General features: G+C 37.0%; 1 protein-coding gene across 4 annotated transcripts in view; it reads left to right on the top strand.

Annotated features, from left to right (window-relative positions):
• TASOR (transcription activation suppressor) overlaps window positions 1–13,964 on the top strand; it is a 75,874-nt gene that overhangs the window by 43,166 nt on the left and 18,744 nt on the right. For 2 of the 4 annotated variants that reach the window (XR_004426019.1, XR_004426018.1), the window contains exons 18-23: window positions 4,426–5,363; window positions 6,203–6,325; window positions 6,559–6,718; window positions 8,592–8,700; window positions 9,216–9,394; window positions 9,482–9,619. Coding sequence is in view for 1 of the 4 variants with exons in the window: in XM_033140947.1 (XP_032996838.1) it covers window positions 4,426–5,363; window positions 6,203–6,325; window positions 6,559–6,718; window positions 8,592–8,700; window positions 9,216–9,394; window positions 9,482–9,619; window positions 10,214–10,773 (2,207 nt within the window). In the remaining 3 variants the exon portion in view is untranslated. Of the gene's footprint in view, window positions 1–4,425; window positions 5,364–6,202; window positions 6,326–6,558; window positions 6,719–8,591; window positions 8,701–9,215; window positions 9,395–9,481; window positions 9,620–9,937; window positions 10,142–10,213; window positions 11,306–13,964 lie in introns of those variants that run through there. The other 2 variants (XR_004426017.1, XM_033140947.1) reach the window with 2 other exon arrangements.

Below are 13,964 nucleotides of genomic sequence, written 5' to 3'. Positions count from 1 at the left end.
GGGTTCTACTGCCCCATCTAGGTGCATGTTTGCGAGTGCTTCTAGATTTAGCTTGTGTCATTGGAGGCTTGGGTAGCGTCAACAGCTAGAAGCACATTTTACCAACTGCAGCTGTTATGATAGCTACAACTGTTGTTGGATGGGGAAAACTTGGCTACAGTAGCTCATGCATAGATTACTGGATTACTACAATACACTATGTGGGGCTTCCCTTGAGCTTGATCCAGAAGCTGCAGAATGCTGCAGCATGATTGCTGACAGGTGTGAGATGTCGTAAGCATATAACACATTTGCTCAGAGATCTGCACTGGTTGCTGATTTGTTACCACTGTACTCTAAATATTTTTGTTCAGACAAGTTTCCTGGAAACATGTGTTTTTAAATTGTTTTAACTTATTGTTGATTTTCATTTTAAAAAATGTTTTAAATACTTGTTTTCAATTGTTTTTACAATAATTTTATTGTTTTATTCTCTTCGTAATCCTATTTAAACTTTTTTTCAACTAAGCATTGTTTAGTTTTTAGAAATAAAACAAGGAATGTTCTTGCTTGAACGGGGAAACAAGTTGACTGTGAAAGCATCCTAGTAAGGGTATTCTCCTAGTAAGTATACTCTTAATAGGAATTACATATAAGAGACGAAAGAGGAGAAGTCAATACAAAACAAGACACAGTGCAGTAGTTTAGATGCTGCCTGTGTATTTGGGAAAATAAAATTGCAAGCATTGCAATGGTAGTAAATAAATCTTTGGTAGTGTTGTTTGGCAGTCTTTTGTGTTTCTTCACAAATGGCAGCAATGGGATTTTTAGCTTTGTTGGATTTCATAGAATGAAATTGGATTCAGAGTACCTCTAAAATCTAACTTGGTTTTGCAGGCAGACACAAATCATCTCTCACATGCTAAGAAATAATTCTTATTTATTTCTGCACTTGCTACTGGTTTACTGATCAAAGCAGAATACATTGAATACTCTGCCTTTTCCTTTATCCTACCCAAATAGACATGGTGGGTGAAATCCATTAATGGTAGATAAGGGGAAGTGACTGTTGCTTTCCCTTTCTTCCCTTTCTTCACAAATCAGCTGCAAATTGTTAGGCAACCTTTAAGAACAAGGTAGAAGGTAGTGTGGGATCAGAAACCCTAGCCTGAGTAATCCATGTTGTTTGCTATGTAAATCTCTCAAGAGTTGACTCATAATTTTGTGAGAAACTTATAATAACTGATAACACTTTAAATAGTCTTTATTGAAAAGTCTTGTGTTTCGCTGGGTGGATCTACATTGATCTTCTAAACTTTATAAAATATAACATTCTATCATGTTTAATGGCAGTTTCCCTTTGCCAGTGTCTCGCTGCTCTGTACTGCCTTCTGGTGTCATATTTTAATAATGTGTTTTAAATGTTATAAATGACGTGAGTAGATCCACCCACTATTGTTAAAATAGAACTGTAAAGATTTGAAGGAAAGCATGTTGAATACCGACCAGATTGTGCATGGTGACTTAGGAGGGGCGGGGGATATTTGTGTTTGTGCAGTAAAAAGTAACAAATATTAATTTATGAAAGAAAGCAAGTCCTGAAATATTTTTTGAATATAAATATTTTCTGTGGAAGTTGGATTTTAGCACCAGATAGTGTATCGTGCCAAATTTAACTTATTTTTACTAGCATTTCTTTTTCGTCTTGTATATTTCTCATTGTCGTTAATTACCAGGATGGGTTTGGGGCTAATCAGCAATATAAAGGAAATGACTGGATTGTGTGCATACTCCCTTCTCTTTTGCTTTGTGTAAAAGGTGTCAAGGGAGTGGTTAAAACTACCCCCCAGGTTCATTCCTGTTAGGGAATTTAATAAGAAACGCAACCAAGGACTCCAGCAAAACAATACCCTTCATTAACTTTACTGCAGCAAAGGACAGTCGCATAAGTGATGGGTTCTGTACCGATCACAAGTTTTCACACAGCTTTTATACTCTTTTACATACAGCTTACACCATACTAAGTACGTAACTGGTTCCACGTTTTCCATTCGACGTCAGCCATGACAGGACATCATGTTCTGGTCAAGATGTCCCCTACAGGTCATCTTGCTATAATAAACGAACCTTTGATCAGAACAGTAACATCAAACAAACAGATTCCACAAACATATTTTACAGCTTCTTTCTCCTTGTCTTCTAATACACATAGTCTAATATTAATATAGGCCTTTATAAATCATACACACATGCACTAACACATTCCAATTATGGATAAATACATTCCTGTGTGTAATGAATTACCTTACTAACATCCTTAATATCTTATATTGTTATATTAGCCTTATTTACTTTCCATGTCGTTCACTATGATATCTATTATTCTTTGCCAACATTAATTGCCAACATTAATTTTTGCCAACTATGATTACACAAGGTTCATATTTGAGAGCACAGGTCATTGATGTTTGAATACAGGTCAAGCTGACAAGGTAAGTCAACAACCTTTGGTCAGTACAGTAAACAGATACCAGTTTTCTCCGATACATCAAAAAGACAATTAATATTTTAACAACTAAATCAACAAATAAAACTTTCCATTATTTCTCTTTCTTAATTAGGCACAAAGTTCAGGCTAGCTGTAATTGTCAGGCCTGCAATACTTTCTTGTTTTTTGAAGCCTAAGGTCTTGGGGTGCAGGAGGCAAATCCTTGTTTCCCTTCACAGAGGGGAAACCTACCACCTAGGAGGCAGTCTTGCTCTTTCTGTCGAGCAGAGCTCCTCTCAGTCTTAATGGCTAAAGGGAGAGAAGGAATTGAAAGCATACAGTTAAAAGGGTTTCCCAGTATTTCACTTGTTGAAATAAGTTTATTTAAATAGGAGATTGAAGCTGATTTTTGTCCCACTGCTCTCTTAGGAATTGATGTTTCGATAATTTGCATGACAGTTAAACAACGCTCCCCAATAATGTTAATGATTTACAAAAGTTTTCCTTCCATGAAAAACTCACAAGTCAATGAGAAACTGGCCCAGAGATAAGTGTACTGTATTGTTGCTTATCAATTGTTGTATGAAAAATAATGTGTTAACCCCCCCCCTTCCTCCTTTTACGGAATGTCTAGTTGAAGAAGCTTTTGAGTGTTTCATTTGCATTCTGCAAATTTGTTCATAAGTTTCTAGTGCAGTATATATATTCTATATAATGAATTCCACCCCATGCCTTTCTATACTGTACAATATTTATTACATTGAATTCCCATATAATTTTTACCTATTTGGTGCTTAATGTATTTTAACCAGTACCTGTATTGTCAATCTAACCTATTGTCAAAGGTCTGCATTCCTCACATTAAGCAATGTAAGAGGCAAACCTTGTTTTTTTTTATTAAATAACAGAACTGTTAACATTTTTTAAAATAGTTATTAAAGATTTTCTTGTGTTACAAAACAGACAAATAAGTGGAGAAAAGTACAATTGGAGGAAAAGAGAGAGGCAGAGGCATCCTATTGCCTAATGTTAGTGTAGGGCAGGTTTCCTCAACCTCGGCCCTCCAGATGTTTTTGGCCTACAACTCCTATGATCCCTAGCTAGCAGGACCAGTGGTCAGGGATGATGAGAATTGTAGTCTCAGAACATCTGGAGGGCCGAGGTTGAGGAAGCCTGGTGTAGGGGTTGTGCCTTCATCGTGTGGATAGGTCCTTTGTTTATATTGACATTGCGAGAGGTTAGGGTGTCCAGAACTTGCTTGGTTGCATTCAGTTGGTTGTAGCAACTGTTAACGTTGTAGCGAATGGAATAGGTCACACTGTGTCCTTAGTTGTGGGGTGCATGTGTGTAGTGCCCATGATTGCTTCTCTGAGTTGCAAATATGTATATGGGTCCAAAAAGATTGGAGACCTGCTTTGCTCCAGTATTACTGCTGCACTAGTGCCTGGTGCGACTGAATAAGGGCACCAGCTGTGTCCTTAGATCAGTTTGAGGACTCTTAGGTCTAAGTGAGCTGCTGTTCTGGCCTAAGAGGGCACAGGACTAGATTTTAAAATTGTGGGAAAGGATGTGTGTAGCCTCAGGAATTTTAATATAGTGGAACCTCAGTTTTTGAGTGTCTTGGAAGCCAAACGATTTGGAACCCGAACGCCGAAAACTTAGAAGTGAACGCTTCCGTTTTTGAATGCACCTCGGAAGTTGAATGACTTCTGAGGCACGTTTCTCCATTTTCTCAATGGAATTCGCTGACCGCCCATTGCGCCTCAGTTGTTGAACGTTTCGGAAGTCGAATGGTCTTCTGGAACGGATTACATTCGACATCCGAGGTACCACTGTACTGAATTTATTCTTGGTATTTTATTAATTAAATGGAGTTTGACCAAATTCATTGCTGTTGATGGCAAAGATATTTACTCTTAATGCTTCATGAATAATAAGTAATGACTCTTCCTATGTAGGCTTGAAATCTCAAGAAGAATTACTGGCTTATTCACCACCAGAGGGTGCCTCTGAAAAAGACCCCCGAGTAATAAGCAGAAGAAGTTCTGATGATCAGTTTGCATATTCTGCATTTACAGACACACAGGAGGGAAGAATAGAAGAGGGTGAAGAGAATTTTGAAGATCGGTGTGAACTTGAGACAGAACACTTTTTGCCAAATATGCACTCCATAACTGGAATAATAGAAACAGCAATATTGGAAGAATATAATCTCTTTACCAAAAAGATTCAGGAGATTTTGAAGCAGAAGAATATTATGTATGTAAGTGCAATACCCAGACCTGTCCTTTCAGCCCAGGAGAAGGTAATGAGACTTTCTGAATATATATGCTTACAGGCATCAGATATTGCTGTCCAGGAATACATTGAGAACCTGAGTGAACAGCTCAGCAATGTTGTTGCATCATCATCTTCATATGCTATCCACAGTGCCCCGTTTACTAGAAGTCCCGGACCAGTAAGCGATTCAGTTACTGACACTGGATTACATTTGCCACCAGAAGAGCCAGTAGCTCTTCCAAGTGATTTTGGCATGGAGCAGTTTCCAGAGCTACCATGTAACAAATTGGAGGAAGATTCAAGCATTAATGAGCAGAATCATTTAGCGATCTTGGACACAGGAAAAAAACAGAGTTCTGTGAGCACCAACATAGAAGTGAAGTCGCCAGCTAATCCAAATGTGACTACTGCTGACCCTGTGCGCCATCCGGATAAGATTCCAACATCTACAGATAACCTTGCAACCCCGACTGACTTAAGTGCTATGATAAACCAGATACCATTTGAGGACGGTTTTCTCAAACGCATCTTCAAAATTATTAAAGATGTCCAAAAAAATGTTGTGAAATTCTACATTCATGAAAAACAAGAGAATGCACTTTGCAAAGAAATAAAAGTATGTTTATTTCCCATATGATTCTTTATCATAATATTTTAGGAAATAACATTTATGCTTTCTTCTTCTTTTTGTAAACCACATTGGGATTATAATCAAGGGGCCATATAAAACTATAGTGATTTAAAAAAATTCTCAAGCCAATATTTCCTATGAGCATAGTAGCAGCATAGATAATAGGGTTGGTGGATCCAGGCTTAGTCATTCTCATAGGAGACCTGTTGAAATAAATGTTAGACTGTCTTTAAGTCCCATTAATTTCAACATATATAGTCTAAGTGTGACTTAGTCTAGATCAGGGCCGTCTAATACATGACCCTTAAGGCCTTTTTTGGCAGCCCTTGGCAACTCTTGTGCTGCCTTCCCAAAGCCGGGTAAGTGAGGACCTGGGCTTTGGAAAGGAGGCTTCTGTCAAGGTCCTAGAGTCCTCCCACCTCCTTCCCCAAAGTCTGGTTAGCAATTTCCCAGCTTGGGGAAGGAGGTGGGAGGGCTCTAGGAGCCTGCCAGAACGTAGCAGGGAGGGGGGGGGCAGCAAAACTAAAGTAATGAACATTTGTAGTTAAAACAGCTGATAAATGGTTTCCTTTTTATACAGATTTAAGGCATGGTACATTTTTCTTGACTCTTCCTATGCGAAGAATGGTGAAAGTCTGGAAAGTGCTTGTTGATTATATAATGATTAATATAACAATTTAATTCTGTATATAGCAAGCATGCCATTTTAGTAAAGTCTTTACCTGCCTGTTTAGCGCTTTAAGTTTCTTAGTAACTAAATGTATTGTTCACTGGAGGTTTTAAATGAAATGCGTTGGTTTAACACCTGTGCTTGCTTGTTTCAGGCATATCTTACTAAACTAGGTAATACAGAGTGCCATCCTAGGCAATTCTTGAGAGGGAGAACCGATGTGGATAAATTACTTATAATCATTCAAAATGAAGATATTCACAGTATAATTCATAAGGTATGTAAAATTCATAATCGGTACATTTAGTTGGTGTTCGATAATTCATTGTTGCTCTGGGCACATCCAAATGCCTTAACTAGTAAAAATTAATTCATTTATTGGGATGCATATGCTACAATGATACATTATAGTCACAAAAGCAGGGAAGAGCAGAAGCCAACATATTTTGTGTCTTAATTTAATCTCATTATACTATTATATTATTCTAACCATGTACCTTCTTTGAATAGATACCGTGTTTAGTAGATTTGAAGAGGCTTCCGTGTGTCGATTTTGCTGGTGTTGACAGTTTGGATGATTTGAAAAATCGTACTTACTATGATTTATTTGTTTCTGGTGGCTTCCTTGTCTCTGATGAATCTGTTCTCAATCCAGAGTCTATCACAGTTGGTAAGATTTTTTTTTTTTTTAACATTGCCAAAAAAAGTATAAAGAACTCAGCCGTGACAATCCCTGAAACGAGATGGAGATACTATAGGATATAAACCCAAACTAAACTAAACTCAAATCCAAAATTCCTCCCAAACTGTTTAAACTCAAATTCCTCCCAAACTCTTTAATATAAATTAAACTCAGGTTAGCTAACCTAACAAATTACCAGTAGCAGTCTTGATCATGTATCTGTAGAAGCTTGTTGTAGGAGCCTGTGTGGCTTCATCCTTTCAAATTAATGAGTTTTGTTAGTTTTTTTCACACCGTTTAGGGATTCCCCTTACTGCTCTTGAGTCCTTTATGTTTTTGCAGCCTTGAAAGCCTTTTTCATTTTCCTACAGTCTCTAGAATTAATTTCCCTCTGAGGAAACAGACTACATCCAGTGAAACGAGAAAAGAGCCAGCATCTCGTTAGGGTTTTCAGTTTGATTTATAAATTATATATATTGTTTAACTCATCACATAGCTATTTAGGGGCTCTCACCCCGAATTTTTTGGATTTGAGTTTAGTTTAGTTTGGGTTTATATCCTTAATTAGATATGTTTTTCAAAAATAGAATTAGACATTGGTTTTAGTTTTGGGTGCCTAAATTTTAACCTTAATTCTTTTTAGATATGTTTTATTGAAGTGATAATATTGGTCCCTGTGAGTTGTGTTATTATATCCGCGGCCTGTATTGGGTTGTCGTTTTATTTGATTTTATCTGATTTTTGATTGACTGCTTGTTTTGTATTGTATGATTGTATTGTATGATGGGCGCAAATGCCGAATAAACATCTATCTATCTATCCTTATAGTATCTCCATCTCGTTTCAGGGATTGTCACGGCTGAGTTCTTTATACTTTTTTTGGTCATTATATCCTGTGACTGTTTGTTGTCTTTTTGTTTTTGTTTTTGTTAAAAAAAACAACACCTTACAGTAAGATTGATGAAATGTTTCTGATTTCCTAACCAGATTAGGTGGTATACAGTATGCTGCAGACTTGCGTTCCCGCTCCCTTCTGTTATTGCCTGGTTTAACCATGGTGTAGTGTGATATCTATATTAGTGCTAACTGTTATTACCATTGGTTAGTTTTAACTGTGGTTACCACCGATGCCGATATAAGACTACACTATGGCTAAAGCAAAGCACGGTGGTGTGGGTGGGTGTGCTGGAGTTTTTATCTTACTGTACACTGCTTTGATAGCTTCTCTCTGCAAAGCAGTTTATAAATTCTGTAAAATAAGTAAAGAGGGACGTTAGGAGTGTCTGTAAGTTTTTTAAAACAGTGTGTTGTTTTATTAAAATACTGGGGTTTTAAAAAGTAATTACTTCATGGAAATATAAAAATTCTCTTAATAAACAAAATTTTAGTAATAAAAATACAGCTATGACTAAGTGAACAAAGCCAAGTAACTGCAGGTGCAGCAATAGCAATAAAATTCTGTTTCTGATGATATTCAGCATGCTTCTGAATTTTTTTGGCAAAACAAACTTGCCAAAAAAGTTCAACTCTGAAATAGCTTAAAAGTAGAAAGATTAAATAGAAATAAAAATAAGTTTATATTTAAATACAGAATACTAGAGGAACCGTGCTGGATGAGAAAAAAAATCTGTTTAGCCCAGAATACCATTTACCATAGTGGCCATCCAGATGCTTCTTAGAAGCCTACAAGTTGTTCATGAAGACCATAACTTTCTTCCACTGTTGCTCCCCAGCAGCCAGTATTTGGCCATCATGAATTAGTAGCCATTGACGAGATTTATCCTATTTGCATCTGTCTAATCCCTTTTTGAAGCTATGTTTGTTGCCATCACCATATTTAATTTTTTGTTTTCAAAACTAGATAAACTTAACAGTTTTTTAAAGTTCCTTGAAGCGTTGAGTACTCCAGATGGGAAGTGGCAATGGAAAATTCACTGTAAAATACAGAAAAAATTGAAGGAACTTTGCAGGTAAGTATTATTTCTTAGGTCTTCAGATATTTAAAATATTTTAGAATAACAAAATACTTGCATTTAACTACTTTTCAAAATATCTCTACTGAAATACTTCCATGGTCTTTTGCTGTCAGTTTCCTTTGCAGTGTATCTATTTTTCGTGCACGTTTTAAAAACTCCTTTCACTTTTGGGTTGTACAGTTTTTCATATTTCACCTCTTCTTGAAATATCAGGATGGGGAAACTTTGGCCCTCCATATATTGCTGAATTACAGTACTCCAGCCAGCACTGCCAATAGCCAAGGATGATGGGAGTTGTAGTTGAGTAATATCTGGAGGGCCAGAGGTTTCTCACACCTACTGTTTATTAAGCTGATTCTTTTTCCATTTTTAAATCATCAGAGGGTTTATGTTCAAAAAAGCTTTTCTTGCACTAGTATAGATTCACTGTCTCCTTCCCTCACCTGTCAGTCCAAGTCTATGCTTTCATGTTTTTGAATTAAGAAGTTTCATTGCTCTTTTTTCTCCAGAACGAATAGAAATGCCACAAGCTTGCTGACACTCTTGAATACTTATCAACAGAAACACTTGGTTGAGATTCTGTCATACCATAGTTGTGATTGTCAATCTCGAAATCCTCCAGACCTGGGTTGTCTTATAAGACTTCAAGCTGAATATGCACAGCAGAGGCACATTGTCTTCCTGACAGGTAGAAAACCACTATTGGGCATGTCCTTTTAAAAAATAAATACATAAATTAGTATATGTTGAAACACGTTTGCTTTTTTATTTTTAGAAAAGAATGTGCTAACATTTGCGACATACGCTGAAAATGGAATAGTGGTTACTACAGTAGATCAATTCATGCAGAACTTTAAAAGTCTTGTTGGACATCATAACTCCCATTCCTCCATTGATCATGAAAGACAATCAGGTAATAATCATTAATTATGCTCAAATATTGATAGCTAGAAATAGAGGGAATTTTAGTATGCTTTTACTGAAGGTCCAAAAAGCATGGGAAAAAGCAAAGTTCAAATCACAGTTTAAACACTAGAAAGAAAAATGTGCTGTGTGGCATCTTAAAATTTAGAATTGTTCTAATGGGGTATCCAAGAAGTTCCCATGAAATGTAGAAGGGCTATGATAAAACTAGTGGAGATGAGGTTTGGAAAAGTAGCAGTCAGTAAGGGTGTCAGTAATTGTGTTGGGCAATTCTCGTATCACATACTGACCTACTGTATAACTTTAGATGCTGTTTTGACATTAAATCCTTTGGAGCTGGAAGTTGGGGTTTCCCAACAGTAAGCATGAACACATTTCGTGGAAGCTTTTAGCATCGGACTATCCGGACGTTCACCCAGAGGGTTAAATGTGTGTTGAGTATGTGACAAAAATGCCAGAAGACCCATCCCCTAAGTGATATGCGACTTTCAGACCTGAAGCCTAACACTGTGTGAGTAGTGCGTAGTATTTTAAAACACGTTTTTTATTTCAATAGAGTAGGATTTTTCTCTTCTTAATGTAGTTCTTGTAGAAAACGATGAAAAGGATGAGGAGGACATGTCTTTGGATTCAGGGGATGAAGCATCACAAATAGAAGTTTGCAATGATGCCTCAAAGTATGATTCCCACTTGGAAGCTTGTGAGATAGAGACCAAAGGATCTCATGGAACAGATACTAAGCAAAACTCTCAAACTGTTATGTTGCTGCCTGCTGAAGGACACGGTCTTCTGACAGAAAAGACTTCTATAATTGACATGCAAGACATACAACCAGTTACTCCAGTTTCTACAACATGCTCTATTGAAGGAGAGAGAAGCAGTTCAGTCCAACAAGTTCCTTTCAGTTACTTTCAGAGTTATAACAGACAGTTAAGTGTGCCCCACCAGTTCAGTCATTTTAACGTTCTCACTCATCAGACATTTCTGGGAGCAGCATACCCCATGCCTACAAGCCGGATCCAAGAAGGTGGGAACTACTTTCTGACTGCCTACAGCCAGAACATGGATATGGACCAGACTTCATCTCCCAATAATTGGGATGTCAGTTATGATTCTTCCCGGCTGTATTCCAAACAGAATTAAGCAAAGCTGAAATGTTTTTATACATGGTTGTGGACTTTTCTGTTTTAAAAGGTGAATTAACAGTTTCTATTCTATGAACTAAACATTTCCTGTCTCTGATCTCAATTGTTTTCCTGTCTTATTTAAATCATGATGACCTGTACCAGGTGAACCACCTGAAGTTTGAAATAAATATATATTTTTTAACATTTACTGTACGTGAATTAACTTGTTTGTTGACACTTAAGTTCGTACGTTTTGTATTTTATGTGTAATTGAGACTTCCAGCTTGAAGTCTGTTTTAATGTAAACTGAATGTTTGCCTGAAGCATATGTGAAGGCTTCAATTTTAAAGCAAAGTGTAACAGGATATTCAAACCTCTTTTTCTTTATCAAAGCTGTTGTGTACATATTTTGACGGTTTTGTACAAATTATTTATACAGCTATTAAGGCAGTTCTAGTTACTTTACAAATATCCTCGGTTGTTGGATACAGACCTCCAACAACCAATGGATGCAGTTCATTTTGAAAATAAAATAATAATCCATGAGAGACCTAGTATCAAGTTGCATTTTGTTTTACCATCTGTTTCCAGGAAATAGATGCAGCAAACGGTGTATTCTCATTTGGGCGATCTTCCTCTACCAAGTCTGTTGTAATCTGAAAGGTATGACATACGTTAGATTTGGTATTTGAAGCCCAAAGCTCATTTCCCCCCTTACTAGTATTAAAAGTAATCTCAGTTGGAGACGAGTACTGTAGTGACTGTAGATTTAGGAACGTGCTGGAATAAATGGTTTTAAGAATTTATTCTGCATGGAGCTGCAGCCTTTATGGTATAATCTTTTTGTGTAGTTTGCCTCGATATGTGTTCCTGTGCTCCTGAATTTGCAAGGAGATTTTGTCTGAGGTTCCAAGGCTGTGAAATGTAGCTACAGGCATCATAAGATGCTGTATATAAGAACTTCGCACTGTGTAATATATGAAATTGACTCTACCTCCTCAGCAGATGTGTGACATCTGCAACATACTGTGATGCTTATAATGTAGTATAGTACCGTCAGTGCGCATAATATTTTAGAAGACAGTTCATGTTTTGAATTACATGCCACATTAGCTACCATAAAATGTCACCTGAAGTGGTGTTCAATAAAAACAAAAAGGATCTAAACAACTGAAAGCAAATATATACAAAAAAATAAAAAATTTCCAGTAGCACCTTAGAGACCAACTAAGTTTGTTCTTGGTATGAGCTTTCGTGTACATGCACACTTCTTCAGATACCTATCTGTGTGTGCTACTGGACAATTTTTTAATATATTTCTGCTGCATCAGTCCAACATGGCTACCTACCTGAAACTGAAAGCAAAGTAAGCTAGATATTTACTTGAATGGAATCCTGGAATAGTAGCAGATAATTTTATAATTTTAAATTAGTAGTTAAGATACAAAACCTTGGAGATATATTTATATGCTGGATGTAGCAAAGCAAATATTACTGGTTAAATCATGGATTTGGATACAAGGGTGGAAGATTCAAGTGGAGTGGCCTGAAAGATAGTGGGAAAGGTGAAACATTTGACATCTTAGGTTTTTAGGAAGGTATTTAGGAAGTGGAGTAAAGAAGATGTTTATAGCTGAGGATCCATAGTATGTTAAGAGAGGTAGCAGATAGCAGCTGAATTTTGCTGTAGAAGTTATGGCAGAGTGACTAGAGGGGTGTAGGAACAAAAGGGAAGAAGACATGAGCAGAGCATAAATAATTTGGATATGTTTTGGAGAAATCTTCATAGTAGAGTGTCTATTTAAGTATTTTTATATTTTATGGGATCACTAAAACAGGCATATGAATAGTCACTTGTAGAAGTAATATTTTGCATTTGTTTGGCAGGAAAGCTTTATAAGCATTAGAAAGCTACTGTATACTAAAGGTTAAGGAGCTGAACTCCTGGACACACTTCATACTTCTATGAAGCTCTCACAAGTGAACTCATTGCAGTCTCAGCCTAGCTTGCCTCAGAGTCAGTGTAATACTTTGTACATAGGCCAGTAAATATATTAAATAATAAAATGTGCCAGAGTGAGGTGAGGAATAATCATGTAAGCTACCTTGCATTCTTTGGAGAAAAGAGGGAAATACTGGTAAATGTTTCTCTAGTAGGCCCCAAATGACTGTGATAAGTATACAAAGGCAGGCAGGTTAGACAACTTTGAAATGTGTTTGCGATTTTGCAGAAAAATTAATACTTGAAATTTTGGTAATGATGGAGAGCAGAGGTAGCTATGCAATGCCCTGCAGATGTTGCTGGACTACAACTCCCAGCATCCCTAACCATTAGCTATGCTGGCTGAGAATGATGGGAGTTACAGTTAAACAGCATCTGGAGGGCACCCCAGTGTAGGGGAAATGAGACTTGGAGTCCTTTGATGGGAGCAGCTCTTGTTTTGCAGTAGCTTAATGTTGAAGGGACTTCTTGTCAGCTTCTCTTCCTCTTTTCATTTGGTTTGGTTGTATCTGGTAATGAGTAGTATATGCCTTTAGTATAATCAGTAGAAAGTTGATATTGTCTTTGTATTTAGCCATTAGCACAATTTGGTCCTAAGTGTTGTAAGAACATTGGCAAGCAAATGTGGTGAAAATAACTTTTCTGAAAATCAAACCTTGTTCAAGAGGTGATGGCTACCACCTCTTAGTAATTATTAAGTGAAATTCCCAAAAGCCTGCTTTGTTGGCAAAGCTTGAAACTGATCTAGTCTCATTTGGGCAAATTTCAGAACATATTGGATCCTGTATGCTGCATAACCACATGCCACTTTACTGATCTCCCGTAACTTGCTCACTCCCAACACCATCCCTGCTGCTCACTATTCACTAAATAAAAACAAGTCATTTAAAAGCAACTTTTTATATACAGTACAAATATTCAGCTGTTTAGCTCAGATTGACATGAGTATCTGTACACCTACACAGGTGACTCAGTTTACCCAGGGATTAAATTCTGGGGATAGCACATAAAGCCAAAATTGTGTAAAGTCAAAACACACTGGGTGCAATGGCAGGTGGGATTGCCAGAGCTACCCCTTCCCGCAATGCCCGTCCCCTTCTTGCCCTCTTTTATTTTTATTTTTTAAATGTTGGAAAGTGTGTAAAGCTGAACATGCATATGTTAAATGTGTTTGAGTAGCAAGTTGCCTGTATTTGCATTTTTGG

This window comes from Lacerta agilis, chromosome 2 (genome assembly GCF_009819535.1).
Source record: "Lacerta agilis isolate rLacAgi1 chromosome 2, rLacAgi1.pri, whole genome shotgun sequence".
Classification (NCBI taxonomy): domain Eukaryota; kingdom Metazoa; phylum Chordata; class Lepidosauria; order Squamata; family Lacertidae; genus Lacerta; species Lacerta agilis.
This window is presented reverse-complemented; position numbering and strand designations above follow the sequence as displayed.